The sequence below is a fragment of the Corvus cornix genome, chromosome 4A, assembly GCF_000738735.6.
Source record: "Corvus cornix cornix isolate S_Up_H32 chromosome 4A, ASM73873v5, whole genome shotgun sequence".
NCBI lineage: Eukaryota > Metazoa > Chordata > Aves > Passeriformes > Corvidae > Corvus > Corvus cornix.
This window is the reverse complement of record NC_047058.1, coordinates 13,611,809-13,634,067: the sequence shown is the minus strand read 5'-3', so window position 1 is coordinate 13,634,067 and position 22,259 is coordinate 13,611,809. Positions and strand designations below refer to the sequence as shown.

General features: G+C 42.0%; 2 protein-coding genes across 2 annotated transcripts; one reads left to right on the top strand and one right to left on the bottom strand.

Annotated features, from left to right (window-relative positions):
- The first annotated feature begins 6,197 nt into the window (after nt 1-6,197).
- Nucleotides 6,198-15,659, top strand: TMEM185A (transmembrane protein 185A). Its single transcript, XM_039572285.1, has 7 exons — nt 6,198-6,366; nt 8,686-8,862; nt 9,644-9,851; nt 12,476-12,559; nt 13,431-13,607; nt 13,934-14,057; nt 14,569-15,659. Exons 1-7 carry the CDS (start codon nt 6,329-6,331, stop codon nt 14,811-14,813), a joined length of 1,053 nt encoding a protein of 350 aa, XP_039428219.1. The 5' UTR covers nt 6,198-6,328; the 3' UTR covers nt 14,814-15,659.
- Nucleotides 15,660-17,134: 1,475 nt separating this feature from the next.
- Nucleotides 17,135-20,088, bottom strand: LOC104691677 (protein EOLA1-like). The gene is made up of 3 exons (XM_039572286.1): nt 20,005-20,088; nt 19,375-19,663; nt 17,135-17,656 (listed from the first exon to the last, which is right to left on the bottom strand). Exons 2-3 carry the CDS (start codon nt 19,625-19,627, stop codon nt 17,439-17,441), a joined length of 471 nt encoding a protein of 156 aa, XP_039428220.1. The 5' UTR covers nt 19,628-19,663; nt 20,005-20,088; the 3' UTR covers nt 17,135-17,438.
- Nucleotides 20,089-22,259: the final 2,171 nt, after the last annotated feature.

Below are 22,259 nucleotides of genomic sequence, written 5' to 3'. Positions count from 1 at the left end.
CCAAAAATAAGTATTGATCTTGCTGTCAACTTCCATGAAGGTGATAATCTTATGAACCTTCTTTTAAAAATAAATTAATAGAAACCACTTTGCACATGATCAGCAGAAACTCCAGCCTCAGCTGAGCAAAATTTTCTGCTGCTCCTGGCAATCTCAAGAGAAGCACAGAACCAAGCTGCTAAGAAGTGAGCAGTTGTGATCTGGTTACTCCTTCTGCACTGCTGCCTCTTGGGCAATGCTCCTGCCTGCCTTTGGAAGCAGGCCAGGGAGTGGGGAGGCAGCTGGAGGCTATCATGCTGTTTCAATACTTGGAGCACAGAAGTGTTCATCTCTTCACTAAGAATATTTCATCCCTTTGATAAAAGGATGGAATTACAGAACAGGGAGAAATGGGAGACAAACAGATTGTGACCCAAGTTCTGGTCACTTATTTTGTGTACCTAGAACTTGATTTTCCAAACTTACTGTTGTTACATAAATAACCCTGTAATAGAGGTTTGAATGAGCATAGCTACTCATCACTGCTGAAGGTGTGAGTGAAGTAGGTCCCAGGATCTCCATCACAGATACCCTGTGGGTATGGAATGCAAAGGAGAAAAAAGGACCAGTGAAGCCTGGCTTGTACTCACACAGACACAAGGTAAAATTTGATTGCCTTAGGGAGGATCATTCTTTCTCTTCCTGAAATTCCTTGACTCCTTCACAGAACACCTTTCACCTTCAGCAGCAAAACCATACCCAAGATGATGCTTCACTAGACAGCTCCAACTTACTGCAGAAATATATGGGGGAAAGCAGCATGTGATCTTGTTGTTGAAGGTTGCTTTGCACAGCTTGGCTGTATGAGAATACTTATACTTTAAAATACTTATTTTTTTAGGGTTTTTTTTTTCATTGTAAGATATACACATGTTCACTACAGTACAAGTTAAAAACCAAATGGCTGGTAGACTTTTGTAAAGCCGAAAGCCCAGGGAAGATAAATCACCTCATGCTGTCCTCTTACTGAAGTCATCCTTTGCAAGCATAGAGTTGGTAATCCAACACTCATCTCTGGACCACTGAGCTGAAGCTTTCTGATTTTCTCTAAGGTTTAAACTGGACAGCTCCCAGATGATTCCAAAGTGTCATCTTGCTAGACCTCAGACCTGAAGCAAAGGTAAAAAAAAAAAAGCTAATCTCCTTTGGTCTTGTTCACTTTCATTCCCTGTCTCCCATCCAATTTGGTTAACAATTGGTCTCTTATTTTATGGCTGAAACATCAGAGACTCAAGTGAACTGTATTATTTTTGGATATCTTTGTGTGCCTTTTCAATGTGGTGAGATGTAAGTCCTTGTCACAGAATAAAATGCAGCAAGTAGCTGGTTAAGTGTTTTATCTCTGTAAAAGCCATGTAAATTTGCCACAGTCATATTGACATTTAACCCAATGCTTTTCCCTGAATGCATTGCAAAAGGAGATATGATATATCCACTTACTGATAAGATGAAGCCTGATTTATCCTTGTCTTGAATCATTGGCTAAAATATGTGTTACACACTGTTAGTACATCAGGGTGCCAGAGCTGTAACTCACGTGCAACACTGCTGCAAATGATTACACTGCTGCGAGGCACCCTGAGTGGAACTCACCTTTTGTGTCCAACATCCAAAACCTCTTATTTAATTTGGAGATATTTAAGCATTTATCTTGTTCTATCTCACTTGACTTCCGAGAGATGCCCAGAGGAGGCACGGACAGAAATTGCATTTGAAGTCTGTGTTATCCAGACACACAGATCCTTGAGATTCTTGGAACACCTGACCCGTGTCAGTACTAAAGTTCTTAATCTGAATAATGCTGTAGGTACAATTTCTAGGTGCCTTTACTCAAAAAAGCAGTAATGTAAATAGTCAGAAGTTTAGTGCTCATCTGGAACACGTAGCTCAATAGGGCTGAAAGTAAACAACTGCAAGTAAGTCATGTTTTGTGCTGGGTGGATTTTAAGAATAGAACAATGTATTAATTTTGCCAAAAAATATGCATGATCTGATCCTTCATCAAAGTCTTGAAGGAAATTAAGAAGGAAGGAACTAAGAAGAAATAAATTATAAAGGAATTAAGAAGGCCTTGAAGGAAAAAATCAGCTCTGATAAATCACTGCCATTAGGAAATTGATGGTATTTATTTATAGAACAATGATCCAATGCCTTCTTTTCGTGCTTTATCTTCAACAGCTACTAAGAACAGAGAAAGTTGCGCAAGAAAGCTCAGGTAGAGCAACATAAAAATGAATCACTTTGAAGCTGTGGTGAGGCAGAAGAACCCCACAGACTGCATAAGAAGAGGGGCATGGAACACAACTTGCTTAAATGAGCTTCCTTTCAACAGGAGAACAAGTAATGAGTAAAACCAGCTGAACAGCTTAAGATGGAAACATAGCGTATAAACAGACACATCTTTTGCAGGTGATGTCAAATCATTGTGTCAAATCCTGGTTAGGCTAAACAGCTGCACAACAATGCATTTTCCAGCATCCAGCTGGCAGAACAGCCTATGAAATTCATCGTGGTTAAGTATTGTAACTTGCTTCACATCACAGTCACAGCTGGCATTAATATAAACAGCAACTTGCTGAACTGCTACAACTCTACAAATAGGTTTCAGGCTGGAGGACAGTAATTTAGAGGCACAACATCCGACAGACAGAAGCAAATAGAATGATTTAAAGCCTTTGTCCTTGAACTAACTTCCCAAGTAGGACACAAAACGATATTATTGCAGAAATTATTGAAATTTCCATTGAAACTGAAGGCCCTCATTTCAGAACCAAGCAGCTGTGTGCAATGCCAACGACAACAACCCATATGTAGATATTAGATCATTATTGTTCTTAACTGTGCAAAATTACTGGCTGGTATAAAGATGTTATGATAGATGGAACGATCTCTTCTTTGTCAATTATTGGTCAAACTCTTTATTCTGGGATTAAATGCTAACAGTAAGGCCTACAGTAAAATCAACTGAAATTCAAATGGGGATTTTCAAACCTGATGATTTGTTTTTGTAAACAATTTGGTGTTCTGTCATAGACCATGAAAGATGATCCTAAAAACAGTTCACGACTCTGCTGTCAGCCACATCAGTCAGTTATTGCTGAACTGCTGTCCTCCTTTTAAATGTTGCAATATTCCAGTCACCTAACAGTGGCACTTTGAGAAGTCTATAAAGCAAATAGGACATGTGAATTATATGGTATGTTAGAAAGGAGTCAAGGTTGATTGTCAACAGAAAAGCAAGCTTTTCAGATTAGAAGGCTGATTCAGGTTTTGTTTCCTGCATTTAACTTTGGCCTGTCAAGGATAGGGATGGTCCTAGTTTATATTTTTTAAGCAGAATAAGAATACAAGTAGATGGCTTATGAAAGCAGTAATGGCAGTGACTATAAAAGAGACCACATATACGTCTTCTTGAACTAATTTGAGATAATAGGTAAGTGGAGTAAAACCAAAATGTGTGTTTGGTCTCCAACATAAACTGTCTCAGGGGATTCACTTCCATTCCCAGCATTCAGGTCTTGATCATCAGTAGACGCAGTCTTAACAGGAAGCAGATGACTTGCTGCTTCATTTATCTGCTGCCCATATTACTACTCCTACCCTTAAATTACTATAAAATGTAAACTTAAGATAAATCTTTTAAGTCTTTAAGTTTAGACAAAAGCTTGGGTTTTCTTTGGTCTCTAACTCTCCCCATCACCGTCACGTGTAGTATTTGGCCATAGCAATCAGGAAATCTGAGACCACCAAAAAACTCTAAGAAAGTTCCTAAAATTTGCAGTTGTTTGACTTCAAACCAAAATATTTAACTCTAGGTCTCCTGAAGCACCAGTACAAAAGGATGTTCCCTGAGCTTTCATTTCTGTAACCAGGGATTTCTTTCCTTGTTCTTTGTCCCTCATAGGAACTATTTTGCTGCCTGGGCAGTCAGCCAAACATTGTAACTGCAGAACATATCTTTCTTAATTTACTTCTACAGAACTTCATGAATATTCTTAGAAATGCCAAGCTGCTTTATTAGCCTTCTGAATTATTAAAAATTCTCAAGCTAATTCCTTGTTATTAATATTTTGATTTTGTTTTATGATTGCATGTGGCTGCAGATTATGCTTACAGGTACTGTCTTGTCTAGTAGCTTCTTTATGCATTGCAGTAGATGTATTTTATCTAGGACAAATACATTATGCATCGTTGTTCTCTCTTCCAAACTGATGAGGCTCAACTTTTTCAAAAGCAGAATGAAAACCACGGTTCCAGTTTCCAATTTTTTAAGCCTGTTAATTCTTTGGTTCCTTACGAGCTTTTTCACTGCCCTGGTCCTGTTGTGGCCTTTTCCATCTTATCGGGCTCTGAAGAGTGTCTAGCCCTCATCCTTTCCTTCCCATTTCTTCCATTATGTGCTCTTGCTTCTCTCTTATCCTGATTTCTCCCCAGTCTCCTCACACCCTCCCCACTGCCATGCCTTGTGCTGGCATGTCCTTGCTTTCTTGTGGCCTCTGACATGCCTGTGCTTTATCAGTTGAATATGTGGTGTAGAAAGCTCCTGGTGTGGATGTCTGTCAGCTGTTTGTGCTCTTGCCAGTGGTGTTACAGTTGTATCTACAATCTGCCAGTGAATATCTCTAGATGAATCACATCTTTGAGTAAATCTGTAGTAACTAATGAGTGCTGTCAAGGGATATGTGTAGCTGTGTATTTAACAAATCACACTGCATGTACATCTAACTTCTTAGTTGGTATAAATTACCAGTCCTGCTAGCAGGTCGTGGAAGATTTAGACCATTTACTTAATTTCAGCTTTCTGCAAAAGCTGAAGCTTAAGACATGATTGATTTTTTTTTTTTTTTTTTTTTTTTTAGTTAGCATTTCACTTGCAATATAACCCTGAGGGAGGAGCTCTGGGGATTTTCAGTTAAAAAAAAAGTCACCAGATAATCTACCCTGACATGGAGTCATCGTGTAAGGTATCCTGATGTGCTATAGAATTTCATAAGTCTTGTCAGAGTCACACTCATCGACTTGAGTTAGATTAGCATCTATCTCCCAGAGAGCCATACGGACTTTATTTAAAAATGAAAAATCTCCTGTTTCTCAGGGTCATTTGTTGCAACAGTTAATTACTTTCACGTAAAGAAATGAACAAACAAAAAACCTCAAACAACAGAAAGCCCAGCTCTCTCCTTTCTGACCACAATTTGTTTCACTTAAGTCCACCTTGATTCTTTTTATGTCTTTTCTAGCTTGGCTGCAGATTTTTAGTACCCAGTATTTTGTCTCCAAGAAGGTACATACATAGTTTGTTTGGGTTTTTTCAAATTTGTACTTGAAACATGTCTCAGTGAATACTGGACTATGACAACTTTTTGTAAAGCTGTCCCTAAATGCCCAGGGATTTAACTGTCTGAGACATTGAAATGTCCCAGAGCTGCTGAGAGATTGTGAACCTGTCATCCGAATTCTGTTCAGCCTGGAGAAGAGAAGGCTCCAGGGAGACCTTAGGGCACCTTCCAGTACCTAAGGGGCTCCGAGAGAGCTGGAGAGGGACTTTTACAAGGCCGTGCAGCACCAGGACCCGCGGGAGTGCCTTCACAATCGCAGAGGGCGAGTTTGGGCCAGAAATGAGGAAAAAAATCTTGGTGACTCCAAAGCGCCGGGAGGAACTGCCCGCCCACTCGCTTTAGCCCGCCCCACTCGCTTTAGCCCCGCCCTGCTCGGTTTTAGCCCCGCCCCTTTCGGTTTAGGCCCGCCCCACTGTGGTTAGCCCCGCCCCACTCGGTTTAGCCCCGCCCTTTAGCCCCGCCCTGCATTAGTCCCATCCCACTCCCTTTAGCCCCGCCCCTCTCGGTTTAGCCCCGCCCCTCTCGGTTTAGCCCCGCCCCACTCCCTTTAGCCCCGCCCCGCTCGCTTTAGCCCCGCCCCGCTCGCTTTAGCCCCGCCCGCATTAGCCCCGCCCCGCTCGCTTTAGCCCCGCCCCGCTCGCTTTAGCCCCGCCCCGCTCACTTTAGCCCCGCCCCTTGGGACCCAGCCCCGCCCCTTCCTGGCCCCGCCCCGCCCCCGGCTCTGCCCCGCCCCCTCCGCCCGTCCCGGCTCTGCCCCGCCGCCTCCTGGCAGAGCCGCCGCCCTGCCCGGCGCGCATGCGCAGCGGCCGCCTGCGAAGCCCGGCTCTGTCTGGGCCGCCGGGTTCCCGGCAGAGGCCGTGCGCATGCGCGGGGCGGCGGCGAGGCCCGGGCAGGCCAGGCCCTGGAGCGGTGGCGGGGCCGCGCCATGAGCGCCTGGTAGAGGGGCCGCGATGAACCTGCGCGGCTTCTTCCAGGACTTCAACCCCAGGTGAGCGCGGCACGGGCAGCGCCGGTCCAGCAGGGTTAGCCCGGGGGCCCGGCCGGGAGCAGCGCTGGGTGCGGGACCCGTCAGCTTTGGAGCAGAGCGCGGCCTCGGGTGGCCCTTCCGCACCGCGAGCTCGGGCGGCGTTTGGAGCACGCCGTTCCCGGCCAGTTTCCTGCGCAGAATCACTGAATCAACCAGGTTGGAAAAGACCTCTGAGATCATGGAATCCAGCCTTCCCAGCGCCCCGGGTGTCGGTGCGTGCTCCCCGTGGCTGGTTCACGGTCAGGGGGCTGGGAATGCGAGCGCTCTGCATCTGCTTTCCAGCCCCACTTCCAGTCATCTGCTTTGTTGTTGTGTAACTTTCTCAGATTACTCCCAGACTCTTTCTGGTGTTTGAGTATTTCACCGCGGTGCTTTGGGGTGCGGAGGCTCTGACCATGCGGCGGAGGCTCCGTGTCTGCAGGTGTGAACAACCCTGGGTCACACGGGGAGCACCGGGCAAGGCCAGCCCTTCCTTCGGGCTCCCTAACATTAACAATGTGGTGGTCACTGCAACCTGGGGTTCTGCTGGCTCTCCAAGCACGTACGAACGTGTAACTTTTAAAGGAACTGAGAGAAGGAGTTAAGCTTTACCGGGTTTTACCAGGTATTTTAAGACCACAGACGAAGGGTCTGCAAGTAAGTTGTACAAGGTGGCTTGAGATGCTGAGAGTCCTGGAAAAACCTTGCACGTGAAAGAGGCCTTACGTGATGGCAGTTACAGCAGGCTGTGTTCAGTCAGTTGTTTAGACAAACAAAAGGGTAACCAAAGCTTCAGGAAATGCATTGTTGCAGAGGCTGAAATAAACAATTGAAATATGTGTGGTCGGAGTAATGGAAAAGTAAGAGCAGAAGTCCTAGAAGCTTATAAAGTTTTGTTACTGCAGAGCAGTGCTTGCAGCTTATTTGGGTGCTGAGAGATGATTGAGCAAACCGAATGTTGCACTGGTGCGGCTGTCTTCGTGTTTTGATGCACCTGGAACACTCGGCGAGCCTGATTATTTCACTGCTGTGTTTGTTTAGGAGCCGGGGAAAGTACAAATCACACAAATATTGTATGTTGAAAAAGGATGACTAGCCGAGATGCTGAGACATCTCTTTGTTGCTATGAAGTGTGACAAGTTTGTTATCATCCTATCCCGAGGTAGTTTCAAGCATGCAGGGAGATGCTGATACAATAAATCAGCATTTCATTATTAAGGGGCAGATGAGGCACTTGTTGTGAGTAGAGGCAAAACAGCTTGATATCTAAACACAGCAATGCTGATCTGATGAATGCTTTGTTATTTGATGTGAGTGAAATTGTGTAATTTGAGTTGTGCTGTTGGAGAAATGGTAGTATTCCTGACTGTTGCTGCTTTATTCCTTAGGTTATCCATGTTTTAAAATACATACGATTACTTCACTAAAACAGTGTTGAAGCCTAATTATGTGTTTTATAAAACAGTCTGTGAGCTTCTGGTGGATGGGTGGGAGACTTTTTCCTTCCTGTCCTGTGAGGAAATCACCTACTATGTAATTATTTTGTCTGACTTTTGATGGTACAAGCAGTTGCCGTGCCACTGCTCAAGTATTCCGGATACATTTGTTCGTTGTTAAATTGACTATGTTATAAATATATATGTATCAATGTAGCTATTTTAAATTTGTAGGCACCATCCTCAATATTCCAGTTAGAAACCTCAGTGTAAAATCAGTAACTTTGCTAAAAGTTTCGCCTGTTGGGTTTTTCTTTCCTACAATATTGCTTTTTTAACTGAATGTAAATATTAAGAAAAAAATTCTCTGAAGTCTGCCCTATTACAATTCGTAATAACTTTTATTGTAATAAACTTTTAACCTTTAGTTAAAAGTGATGTGGATAAAATTTCATAAATTATGTAACTCAATTTTGAATATCAAAAACTTCTTCATTTGATTTGTATGACAGAACACAATTTTTAAAAACATGTACAGCTGTTATATTTGTGAACCTCTAATAATATAGCTCCTGACTGGATGCTTGTGGAAGGGAACTATTTATCTCAGTCCATTCACTGAGACTGTTATGAAAAAATGCTTTTGATGTGTTTCCTTGAAGCAATGGTTTTATAAGCAAAAGAGATGATATATGGTGTATCTGTGATGAAATATTAGATTCTTTGTAAAGAAGCTTGACTCGTTTTCTGTTAGGAAGTATTGCAATGACATTGCAGCTGTGACTGATTTTGTTGTCCTCTACAAAGTTAATGTGAAGTTGCCTGCCTTGATTCCTGACTGGATTTTTTTTCGTTTGTTTAATAGTAAATTCCTCATTTATGCCTGCCTGCTGCTTTTCTCTGTGTTGCTCTCTCTACGTCTGGATGACAAAATCCAGTGGAGTTACTGGGCTGTGTTTGCTCCAATATGGCTGTGGAAGTTAATGGTGATTGTTGGTGCCTCAGTGGGAACAGGGGTATGGGCCCGAAACCCACAGTATCGGTAAGTTGATGATGTTTGTTTGGCAAAGCAGAGGGGACATCGTGTCTTGTCAGTCTAGGGTAAAAAGACTTTCACATCTTTAAATACATCAGTGTTAAATTTTTTGGTAATTTGAGTAGAATGCAAATTTGAAGATCTCAGGGCAAAAGAAAAATTACCTTAAATGAAGCGCAATAAATGTCTTTTCTGTCCATGGTGAATATTAAATGAAGAACTTTGGTGTACAGATCTCCTGATACACCCACATTTTGTGTGGTTCAGGTCTTGTTTGCCCCTTCTAGTAGTGGGTCTGCTGGTGTAGGGAGAAGCTCTGTGTGTGCTGTCATTTTACAGGCATTTTATTTTTAGTAACAGAAAATATCTGTTGCAATACTCTGGCTTAGGTAAATAAAGAAATTCTGGGGAAATATGTTGATTCAGTAAAAGCTGGTGCAGAAATCAAACAGATCCTTTTAAATTTAGCTTATTTCCTGATAGCCTGCATGATAGCTGACTGTTGATATAGTAGCGAAGAAACCCTGTTTTAGCTGCCCAGCTGTGGAATCCTTAAAAAATTTTCAGATTGTAAAAATCCCACTGCACCCTTTGAGTAATATACTTTCAATGTGCAGTTTTATGGGCAAGAAATCCTATTAGGTCATCAGGAGTGGAGTTTAATGGGTATAATGTCTATGTTTATTAAAAACAAATGTTAATATCTGAAGCTCAAGCAGGTGTCCTGGAATGTTTGCTGGATGTGCTTTCTTACTGGCAAGTAAATTCTTCCTTATCCTCTCTTCAGAGCAGAAGGAGAAACCTGTGTGGAGTTCAAAGCTATGTTGATTGCAGTAGGCATCCACCTGTTACTGCTGATGTTTGAAGTCCTGGTGTGTGACAGGATTGAAAGAGGAACCCATTTCTGGCTTCTGGTCTTCATGCCACTGTTCTTTGTGTCTCCAGTCTCAGTTGCAGCTTGTGTGTGGGGATTTCGACACGACAGGTCTCTGGAGGTGAGGCTTCATTTGTGATGTGTAAAAGTCACGGCACTGCAGAACTTGGGATCAGTTCTGTGGCAGTGTGTCTCTCAGGAAAGCACAACACAGAGGACTACATCAGTCCAATTAATTGCACTCACCTGCAAACGGGAGTGAAATCAGGATCAGGAATAATATAACTTTTTATATTATAACTTAGTTTTTTTAACTACCAAATTGCAGCATTGCAGCATGTTTTAAACCTGCTTTTTTATTATTTTGTGTTAAAATAACTCGCCAGGAACTCTGCAATATGGACCAATACCAGACACTTACATGGAAACAACAGAAAAATATTCCACTGATTGCAAGCACTGTCTCTAGGCAGAATTGAATTTCCAGAGCCCTATGTAATCAGGGCTGAAAATGTCCTAATACCACAATCCATGTGATTAGTCCTTAATTTGGGAATGTGAATGGTAGGTAACATTAGGGTTTTATTTTCTGCCTCTATCTTCTCTCTAAGTTCCTTTGGTTTTGGAAGAACCTTGGAAAGATTCTCAACGTGCTCCCACAATTGTGGCATTTTTGCAATACATTTAGAATTCATACTGATTTTTTTAAGGAGTTTTTTGTTTTGCTATGTCCTCAAACTACCCCATGACAATTAAAAATCTGATTTTTAGATAAGGCTCAGCATTCTCAGGTATTTTAATTTCAAGGGACTATTTCTCTAACATTACTGTAAGAGTTTTTCATTAGAGAGAAACATTTTTTGGTAGGTGATTGTTATGATGGCTGGTAAACTGATATCCTAAGTTCACTTTGAAACATTTGCCAATAGAATTTTATTTTGCAGGGTTCTATTACCAGTCAACCAGTGCTAAAAGTAAAATCTGTGTGGAAGTGCTTGCCTTCTACTGGATGATGCTTGATTGCCCATTGATTTACAGATGACTGCACAGCTGCTAAGTACTGGCAGAAGAAAGTGGAATCCATAAAAGGCAACAGCTGTCTCAACTAATTTTTTTTTTTTTACTCTTAGTCATCTTCACTTAGTGCTGTTCTCCTTTCTCTTCTTTTTACTCTGTGAAGATTTCATTATTTCCCTTTCATTTGCTAGAAACATGAGGGGTCTGCCTTTAGTCCAGGACATCAATTTTTGACTTGAGTAATCAAAGCAGTTGTTAATCTATTATTATTTTCATAACTATTTAATCTGAAATACATTTTCTTCTCATTCCTGTTCTGCATCTGATTAGGTGATCAGTAAGTACATGCTGGGGTTTTTGTCTCTGTATCATGGTGGGCTCAGGAAAAGATTCTTTTTTTGTGTTACACTATTTTTATAGTCAGTAAAGCACTATTTATTTAAAGCATTTTGAATTCATTAAGTTGTGAGCCGCTGCAAATGTATGTGCACTTGCCATATAGATCTCATATAACTTGATTCTAAAAATTATTTACAGCAATTGATCTTCCGATTTCTCTATTTTTCTCTTATTCTTTGCTCTTGCAGCTGTCTGGTTGCTTGGTCTCACACTTGAATGTAGGGTTTTTTTGGTGGTTTATTCTTTAGAGAAAGCCAGTTGTACAAAATTATTTTAAATCTACTTTTTCAGTCTTTTCAAAGTAACTTGTAGTTCAACAGGGGAGACTTTGGTGTGGTCCCTGAAGCTGGCAAGCACCTGCTGCCTGTTGGATTTTTGTCTCCCTGTACTGTAACTTTCAAAGGTGTTTATCCAGATCACAATCTACGCAATCGTGTGTTAGTGAAAATTTATTAAAATGAGTATAATGTTTCTAACTTGCATTCACAAGCTTCAGTGAGACTTTTCAAAAAATAATTCTGTGGTCTTTGAAAATCCTATCCATTGTAGGGCTGCCCATAAATTTTAGAAATAGAATCTTGCCAAGCCTGATGGTGTTTCATTGTCTCGCTTTGTTCAAGCTAGACACAGACCTTTTTTTAAAAGTATAATGATAGGCTGTTTCTCATAGTGGCAAGCAGGACTCATGAAAATCTTTCACTAACATTTTAATGAGAAGTATTGCTTTTCTCTATTTCCACAAAGCCCACGTCTTCAGTGTAATTTAAAATATCTCTCAATTATACAGTAAATTATTTAATGTGGATGTCATATTCTAATATTCCATCTATTTCTTTTTTCCCCTAGATAGAGCTTGGACATTTAAATTGGACTGTTGGTAGTTCTGTCCATTACTGAAACTATAGCAAAATTAATCTTTTAGAGTATCTAATTTTAAATTGAAGGTCATTTTAGTACTTAATTTTAGCAGTATTACTTATATGAAGATTATAGTTGTTTTCTGATGCTTTGCTTTTTCACACTGATAGTTTGGCTTTTCTTATTTCTCTAATCACTCTGAGTGGCTTTTTTTTTTTTTTTTTTTTTTTTTTTTTTTTTTTTTTTTTTAATACCAGGAAGATCTTGGAAACAGGTGACTCTCCATTATTGGGTTGGGATCACACCCACACAAATTTAGGGGTGTTTAGTAATAGAAAATGTAAATGCAAATGAATTTTCATATTTCAGTGGTAAGTATGGGGTCAGAGAAGTGCTTTGACAGATTCATTGGTTATCCTGGAAGTAAGTTTATCATACTAAGAGTTAACTAATGTTTTTTTCTTTTTCTAGCTGGAAATCTTGTGTTCAGTCAATATTCTACAGTTCATATTTATTGCACTCAGACTAGACGAGATCATCAGATGGCCATGGCTTGTATGTAATAAGTGTTTTCTTCTTATCTTTGTTTAAATGCTGAATTTCATAAAGATATTTATTCTAGGGAACAGTTAATGTGTGATCAGTCCATGATCCCATTTTTGCTCACTTAGCAATCCTTCACTGAAGGATTCACATTCAGTGGTCATGGGAATCAGAGGCTGTTCTTGGGGCACTTCATCCTCTGAGGGAATGTGCCATCAGCTGCAGTTAATCTCTGAGCAGCAGTTGAAAGAGAAATCCTCACCCAGAGTTCCCTATGGGAACACTAAACAAGCCATGAAAATGATTGGTGAGTTAGAGAATGTGTTGGTAAATACAGTGTGGTAAATAACTAATTTTATTTCTTCTGTTACTATGCATGTAAATCCACTTACTGTGCAAGTAGTCACTGTCAGAACTGCTGAGATGTCCTCTCCCAAGTTTCTTTAGAATACAAAAGTGCTGTTTCTCTGTCTGGGTTTTTGTAAACGATCATAAAACTGACAATCTGGCATGATTATGTCTGTCCTTTCTATTGCCAAAAAAACTTGAGAAAGGATTGAAACCCTTTAAAGTAAGGTATCTAGTGTAGGAAGTACTTGCTAAAATCAATTTCAAGTACAGTTTGAGCCCACACAAAATCACAAAAAATCTTACTAAAGTTGAACTACATTGCCTTAATTTTGAATTGTTTCAGCTTGATGGGGTTTAGAAGCTGAGGAACCCCTGAACTGATACGGCTCGAAACAACACACACACGAGACTGATGCTTTTCTGTTAGACATTATGTTAAAGACTTAATTTTCTTATTTAGACTTAATACGTAGACTCACTTTATTTAAAAGAAACCCACAACTGAAACAAATCAAATGTGTCTTTCTTTCAGGTTGTTTGTGTTCCGCTGTGGATCTTGATGTCCTTCCTGTGCCTCGTGGTGCTCTATTACATCGTGTGGTCCGTGCTGTTCCTGCGTTCCATGGACGTGATCGCTGAGCAGAGGAGGACACACATCACCATGGCTGTCAGCTGGATGACAATTGTAGTGCCACTGCTCACATTTGAGGTAGGAAATGCCACAGTGAGTTTGATGTGTCTTCTTTTGTCAGTAGAATGAATGATGATTTTTGGACTTACTGAAATGAGAATGCTGCTCTTTGTTTTGGAATAAAATATTAACAGCAAATGTGAAACACAAACAAGAATTCTATGTTCCTTTAAAGTTTCTCAAGCAAAATCTGCATCACATTGGAACTATACCTGCTTCTGTGAAGGCCATGTTTTCCTTACAGATGTGTGAAGTTAAAGATTTGAGATCAGCATATGCTTTAAGCAGTTTGAAAGTGAGTATTGCAATTAGACTGACATTGTGTAATTTTTTTTGCCATTTAGATCTTGCTAGTACACAGACTGGATGGGCATAATTCTTTTTCTTTCATACCCATATTTGTTCCTCTCTGGCTTTCACTGATAACATTAATGGCAACAACATTTGGACAAAAAGGAGGCAATCACTGTAAGTATTTCAGAATCCTGGAAACAAATTGAAAATTAATGTATTTTATTAAGATCTGTATTTTCAAAAATGGCTTTTCTGTTACTACTGTTTTCAGGCAGTTGTAGTAAGGTTTCAGTGCTTACAGTGTCCTCCCCTGTGGCACTGTTTTCTTTGGTTGAGATGCAAAATCTTTTGTGTTCCTTCTCTGCACTGATGTGACCCAACACCATGTAATGTGTGAAACGAAATGGATTCTTGCTGGGGCAGTGTAGCTGTAATTTACACAGATGGATATACACTCAGGCATGCACATGCAGACATGGAACTGTGCAAATGCTTGTCCAGACACTGTATGTGTGTCTGTGTGTATACAACCTGAACTGGAATGTTATGATACCCGTAAGGAACGCTGAAAAGCAGCACTAACAAATCTTACTTAAATGCAAACAATCAACAGACCTTAAATAGTCTGTCTATTTAATTAAGTGTGCATTCTGTGAATAATGTAAAATGATTTGGTTTCTTTTAGGGTGGTTTGGAATTCGCAAAGACTTTTGCCAGTTCCTGCTTGAAATTTTCCCATTCTTACGAGAATATGGAAATATCTCTTATGATCTTCATCATGAAGATAATGAGGAGACAGAAGAAACGCCACTGCCTGAACCGCCAAAAATTGCACCAATGTTTCGAAAAAAGACTGGAGTGGTCATTACACAGAGCCCTGGAAAATATGTGATTCCACCTCCCAAGTTAAACATTGATATGCCAGATTAAGATGACACTAGCATATTAAACTTGAACTGGTCATCAGCAGACAGATGTATTTCATCTCATGCCTTGTCCCAATTCCTTTAAAATAGGTATTGCTGAATCAGTGGCTTGGATTACACAAATCAGAAATCTTGAAGATAATCTGAGAGCTTTTCCAGAAATATGTGGTTGTCTAATTTGTGAACCTTCCTAACAGGTTGGTTGCACGCTTGCCTGTATAGTATTTATATGAACATTTTTAGCAGTGTAATATATTGTTTAAAAGTCCTGTTGTGTACAGTATAAGTATTATCTAAAAGTATTTTTTTAAAAACCCTGTATGAAATGCCTATGCTCTTCCAGGTGTCTTTTAGGTCCTAAATATACACTTGATTTTCGTGTCTCTTTTAAATGCTTTGGGATGCCTTAGCATAGTATCTCTTTACTTCTTTCTCTGTTCAGCCACAATCATTGTCTCAACCACAGAGGCACAAGAGTGTTGCATTTCTCAGGCAACACTGGAAAGCTTTTTGAGGGGGAAGTAGAATGTATGGCGACTTACATGATGCTTTTGAGTTAGCTATGTAAAATTTCATGTAAGTATTTCAACTTTTGTGCTGGCTTGGGACTTACATGTTGTTTTTGTTGCTTTTCCAGTCTCATGTTTTGGTTCTTCTTGAGCAGCATGTACCATTCTCCCATTAGACTGGCTATTTAATAAGCTGTTCCCCCTTGCATTGTGTGGTCTATGCCAGAAACATTTGTTGTAGGTTTCACAGCTGTTGGTTAGCTGGTATAAATACCATAGCTTGGTCTTCATTACCAACTTCGTGTTGGTCAGTGTAAATGATTAAACTTCTCAAGATAGGATCTTGCTGGTGTTGGCATAGCATTTTCTTGTCTGAAGGAAGACCTGCTTTGAGAGTGTGCCTTGCACTTACAGGTGCTCTGGAGAAATGGGAGTCTATGAAATGTATAGTCCTGTAGTTTATAAAAACAGATGTCTCATATTCCCAAACCCTTGCAGCTGCTCTCCATGTTTAGGTAACCTACATTTTAGGTAGCTTAAATACCATGGATCTCATTTCTTTAGTGTTAGCAGGGCAATAAGAGCAAGGAGTGTGTGGACATTTCTGCATGTGTTCAAGGTGTATGCCTGGAAAACTTGGATGCAGCACTTCCATTTCTGATACTCCAGAGCTCCCTTTTCTAGCCTCTGGACCAGCTACTGCCTGAAACACAACCTAGCACTATCCCATCCCACACTTTAAATCTTGTTGCAGTTTTATTTTATGTATCTTATGTATTTTTTTTGTTTACATATATTTTATTGTATTCTGGTGCAAAAAATCAAACATCAGCAGGATTGTTACCAGACATCAATTTGCCTGCACACCACCATGGAAAAGAAAACCAGATGCTGAGCTTGCGTGAGAAACCACTTCCCAGGAGGAGAGCAGTCTGTGCACAGCAGGTCCGAGGGAGAACAGGCAGAGCTCTGCACTGGGGAAGGCCTCACCTGCCAAGCACGGTGCCAGGGCAGGTCCCCGAGGCGCTGGTGCCCATACAGCTCCATGTGCTGCTGCTCAGACAAACACGGAGAAGCTCCAGCCTCTGCACCTTCCCTTCAGCCAAGGCACAGCAGGGCCCAGGGTGCTGCTGCTGCTGCTTCACCCAGCACCGCCCTGCAGACATTTCCCCCCTCCAGCTGTGCTGGAGCAGCTGCTCCTCGGCCTGGGCAGGGGTCAGGGCCCAGCTCCACGTGTGGTTCAGACAGTGGATCCACAGGCACTGGGACCCAGCACTGGGGGTGCGAGGTACCTTCCACAGCTCTGGCAGAGGTGGGGTAGTCCAAGGGAATAGTTCCCTAAGTGCTCCACTGAAGTGTCTGAATACAAACGCTCTGCCAGTTGTCCTGTCCTGTTTTTAGAGCCAGGTCTAGGCGTGGCCTTGCTCCAGAAACTCAAAAGGATTTTCACTGTAATGGAGGGTGTTAATTTTGAAATACTCTTAAGAGTGCCAAAACTTAGTGACTATTATTTGTAATTCTTCACACTTGTCTTGAGTTCACTAATAGATTTTTTTAAGATAACTGGTATTTTTCATCTCAAGAGGAAAAAAAATGTAATAGCTTGTTCGATTTCATTTTGTACAAGCACCTTTTCATAATGGCTTTCTACAATGTCTGTCAGGTCACAGAGCTATATCCATCATATGCACATCTTGTGTACCTGAAGTGTGAATGAAAAGAATCTATCTTAAGGCAGGACTAGGAGTGGTCTGGCAAAGATGTCCGATTAATTGTGGGAGCCTGCTTTTAAGCATTGTTTTCCTATAATCAGAGATGCAGGTATCAAAAAATCAGTTTAATTTACATTTAAATTGGCACACAATCCATAACCATGCATTTACAAAAATGGCATTTACTTAGTTGTTCATACAGGAAAAATCTAGAAAAACATTAATAATTTCCTGTAATAGTCATAAAAAACACATCTCGTTTGTTTTGCCTCAAAAAAGCAGTTCTTCAACAGTATTTGTCATTTCAAACAGTTTTGGAAGGGAATCCTAAACAAGGTGCTGATGTAATTCGCAAGTCAGCATCTTGAATACAATTTAGGCAGGAAAAATAATAGTAAGGGGCAACACCTACAATTCTGAAGGGATCAGTTCTTCAGGGATGTCCACCTGCCACACCCCTTTTCTCCCTCTGGCAGGAATTGGTTCCAGGAGCCATCTGGGATTTGAAACAACAGTCAAGTATTTCTGTTCTAGATTACTGAGGACAGCTTTGTTTTCCAGCTCCAGAATCTCTTCAGGAGGCAGGTTTTCTGGATATAGTGATGTCTCTCCAACGTCAATTAATCCTGTATTTTAAAATTAAAATACAAAATTAGTTGCCAGTTTGATCTGATAGACAAAAGTTTTCCAGAAGTAACCCTGAGGACACAGAGAACAGCCAGTTTGTTACCAGAAGAGCACAGTCAGAGGGAGGCACAGCTCCCACCTGTGCTGTTTCCTGCAGGAGTCCATGTGACTCAACTCAGGCGAGTGAAGAAAAGGAGGAGGGCACAGTTAAAATCACCACAACCCAGCAATGCAGAATTCCTTGAAAAGCAGCCTGCATCTAAGGAGACACAGCTGCTACCAAAATTCCTAGGCTACATCTAGCCTTGGAACAGCTTCATTAAAGCATAAAACTCTCTGCTCCTCTCAAGCCACTATTTTATTAATATTTTTAAATAATTAAACTATTTGGAAATTCTTGCTCTCCAGAAGCCTCTTAATGTCACAAATATAAATTAAGCAATACAATTCTGTATTTCTTAATCATCAAAAATGTTAAATATCAAAGAATACCTACTCCACAATTAAGCATGCAATTTATGTCAAGGCTGCAAATCTACATTTTATGTAGGACCTACAGTTTTCAGCACTGTAGAACCACAACAACGTTCAGTGTATGTGATACAATTAATTTGTTGTGCAAGAAGAGCTGAAAGTGTTCAAATGACAATGAAAGATACCTACAAGGAAATAGTGCAAAATGAGTGCTGGATAAAAACTTTGTGAGGGTACAGTGTGCAACATCTGCTGTATGTCAGCACAAGTTATGCAGTGAAACATCACTGCCTCTGCACTGTGTGTTGCAGAAACTTCTTCACTGCTCAGATACCAAAAGCAACAGAGGGGGTTCGTAAAACTGAAATAGGATTTATCTATGCAATTATTTATGTATACTCTAACATGACATGCAAAGCGCTACAACATCATGAATTCGTTTGACTGTGAGTACTGCAAAATGGTTTCAGCAGGAGTTCCTAAGCTCAAAATGCAAGTAGTGTGGAATTAACATGTATGATGCTGAAACATGCAGGAATTTGATGAGCGGAAAAGACTCCACTACTAAGTAAGTAGTAAAGTAGGTATGTTTATTCCAGCGCTGGGACGCACAGGGGATAGCTCCTCCAAAACCATGCGTGCCCACAGCTGCTTTTAGCTTAGTATTTATCGGGTTACAAGTTCCATATTCATTAAGTTTCCCAATGCGTCTATACATATTCATCACCTAGCCCCGCCCAGCCTCGCTTCGTATTATAATGAACCCAAAAGTCATTTACTGCGCTTGCGCAGTGTTGCCTTTTGGCTGCGGCAGGGGTCTCCGAGGGTCGTCCTCCGATGGAGTCAGGAATCTTCCTCATCCTGAACCTTTCACCTTTCCTCCCTGCGCATGCTCTTTATACCCTTGCCCTGAGTTCAAGCTTCGAGACTGGTTTAAGCTAGTTTTGGGTTGAGCGCAGGATATCTGTCTGAGACTCCCCCTGCCCTTATCAGTGGTCCCTTATCTTTTCTTCCTGCCTTGGCATGCTGACCAAGCTAGATGCATTGTTCCTAACAAACTAATTCTTCTGCTTCCCATCCCCGATTCAAATTGAAATAGATCCCCCACCACAACTCACGCTCCACTCCTTCAAAGTGTTAAAGAAATGTCATTATGACTGCAAACACGTAAAGCAGACACGTATTTGAGTGTCAGTTAAGGGACTGAAAGTTTGCTTAGAAAATATAACCAAAGAATGCTTACCTGCAATAACTCCTCTGCCAAATTTTTCCCCTTCATCCAACAAAGCTTGGAGTTGTTTCGGTGTCATGCCCAACCTATTCAGAAGAATTTCTCTCCATGTATCATCTTCCCAGTCCTTAACAGCTATATGAATAGCAATGGTGCGGTTCTTGTAGACTGCTAGCAAAGGACGCCAGCGAGTCTCTACTGTTTTGACTTGGTTTAGAAGCAACCCTGCGTAGGGCTGTCGGAAGGAAAGGCATCCGAATTTCATCGCATCGCGCTCCTCGTATCAGAAGCCGTGCATTTCCTGTAAAAACACAGACGCCCGGGGATGAGCCCCCAAAACCGGCCGATGCCCGTGACAAGCTCCCGGCTGTGGAGCCGCGGAGCTGCGCGGAGGGAGCTGCGCGGCCTCCCCGGGGGCGGGTCCGCCCCTGCGGGCCCCGCTCTGCCCGCGCCGCGCTCCGGGCTCGGGCCGGGCCGCGCCGCCCGAAGAGCCGCCCCCGCGGCCGGGGCTGTCCCCGCAGGCGCTGTCCCCGCGGCCGGAGCTGCTGGAGCCCCGCGGCCCGGCCCGGCCCCACTGCGCCGCCTCCCGCGGGGAGCGCTCGGCCGCCGCGCGGCCATGGAGGCCCCAGGGCCGCCGCCTACCTGCGCCGCCGGCGCCGCGCCCTCCGCTCCGCTGGCCCGCCGGGACGGTGGGTGCCGGGAGCGGGGCGGGGCGGGCCGGGAGGCGGTGGCCCCGCCGGCGGGGGCGCGGGGCGGGGGCGGGGGCCGAGCCCGGCTGCGCTGAAAGGAGCGCGGCCGCGCCGCTCCTGCGGGCTCCTGGGCGTCCCTGGAGGAGGGAGGGGGTTATCGGCTGGCCTCGGCGATCCGGAGGGGCGGGTGCCCGGCGGTGGGCGCTGAGGGTAGCGGGGAGCTGCTTGTGCCCTGCGCGGGAGTGTCTGGTGCGGTGCTGCCAGGCTTGGGCGAAGGGCTTGGTGCCATCCTGCTCCGGGAGCACGGCGTTCGCAGCACCTCGGGGGTACTTGTCCGGCTCTGCGGCCGGGCGGTGCAGGGCTCTCGCGCCTCTGGTCATAGCTTAAAGTCATTTAGCGCGTGAAAATTCCGTGTCTCTCACCTCCCTGCTTTCTTTGGCCACTAGGTTGTTTGGGGCAGAATTTCCCAAAGTGCTCCCATCCAGCCCTACTCTCTGAGGACAGTCTCACCTGTATCCTGTTGCCGTTCAATTGCGTGTTTTGCATCAAGGGTTTATCTTTCTAATACAAACGTTTTAAACAACGCAGTTACTGCTTGGCGACAGGTTTTGTGACCCCTGGCAACAGGGAGCAACGTGTGAGGGCCTAGTGAGCACAGTAAAATTCAGAGACCTTTCAGGAAAGGATAATTTGGAAAGGGAGAGAGTTAGATGTATAGTCCCGCTGTTTGTGTTCAGTTTTAATGGGCAACCTATATATATTTTATATCAGTGAACACGTGTTTGTACAAGGTAATTTCCATCGTATACAAATGAAAGTGACCTCATTAAGGCAGACAGTGATACTAAAAATGGCTACTGACACAGCAAGTTGAAGAGTTGAGTCCTGCCTGAATTTCTGCAGGTATAGAAGATTAAAAAAAGTGTGTCCAAATAAAAATCACAAGAGAGTCATCTCTCCTGTAGACCCGTATCTTTTAGACGAAGGCTGTAAGTACAACAAGTATTTGGGGAGCTTTGCCATGCACGCAGCATTTAAGAGAAAGAAAGGGAGGAGAGAATGTTGTCCAAAAGGAGTGAGTTAGGAGAGACACACAAGAGAACAAAAGAAAAGTGGTAGAGAAGGAAAAGAAAAAAAATGGTAGTATTTACAAAGGGGAAAAGTAATGATGACCTTTGTTTTGTCTTTTGCTCTGTTGAACCACGTTTCTTAACCATGAGAAATCTCAAAGTTACTTTAACAATTCCAGGAACTCACAGATGGAAAGAGTGATCTGCTGGAATTACACTGAGAAAGAGAGATGGGCAGATCTTATACTTAAGAAAAGCAGAGGAACTTCATATGGTGAAAGGTAAGATTAATTATGGCTTTTTTTTGGTCCAGGTCTCTGACTTTGTGAATAATGGGTATTTATTGGTAAAACCTTATAAGTAATCGTAGTGTTCTGTAACTGCAGGGTTAAGCGATCCTTTTCTGATGATAAGCCCTTCACATAGCTTTTATGAGAGACAGTTTTGGCATATGCTTTAAATACCTTCAGTGAATGTTGTGTATTCTGAAGTATTTTATGGCTGATAGAATTTAACTGTTACCTAGTTTTACTTATTACCATTTTCTGAAATTTCTGGTTCATTATCTCTCTTTTCCCTTGGGTACTTCCAGTATCTTGTTCAAAATGTTCCAGATGGAGTCATTCCAGTCGTTCATATAACATCATATTAGGAAGAGAAATTAATAGATGATGTGAATTTAAATTCATTTTTACAGGGTTATTACTTTAAATGCTTTTTTTATTTTAAGCTGTTTTGGTCTTACTAGATGTGCAAGGTTAGTACAAGAACCTGTTGAATCTGTTTAGAGTTGCAAGTGAGTAATGAGCTTTCATGGGGGGTTTGGGATTTGCTTTTGGTATTTTTCCACTGTATAATTGTATTTTATGTGGGGATTATTTATTTTGGGGAAAATATAGGCCAGAATGTTTTCATGTTCTGGAAGCAGCTTTGTTTTACATTCAGGTACCTTATAGCGTGATTTTGTATCATGTGTTTCATCACCTAAATAAAATAGGGGTTTTCTTTCTTGATCTAAGGAAAAATCTCCAGGGTACTTAAAATCTCAAGTCTAACAATTCTAAATAAAATACAAATATCAGAAAATGTGTGCTACTACCAAAGGTGAATAAATACTATGTTGAGAATCCCCTGTCAC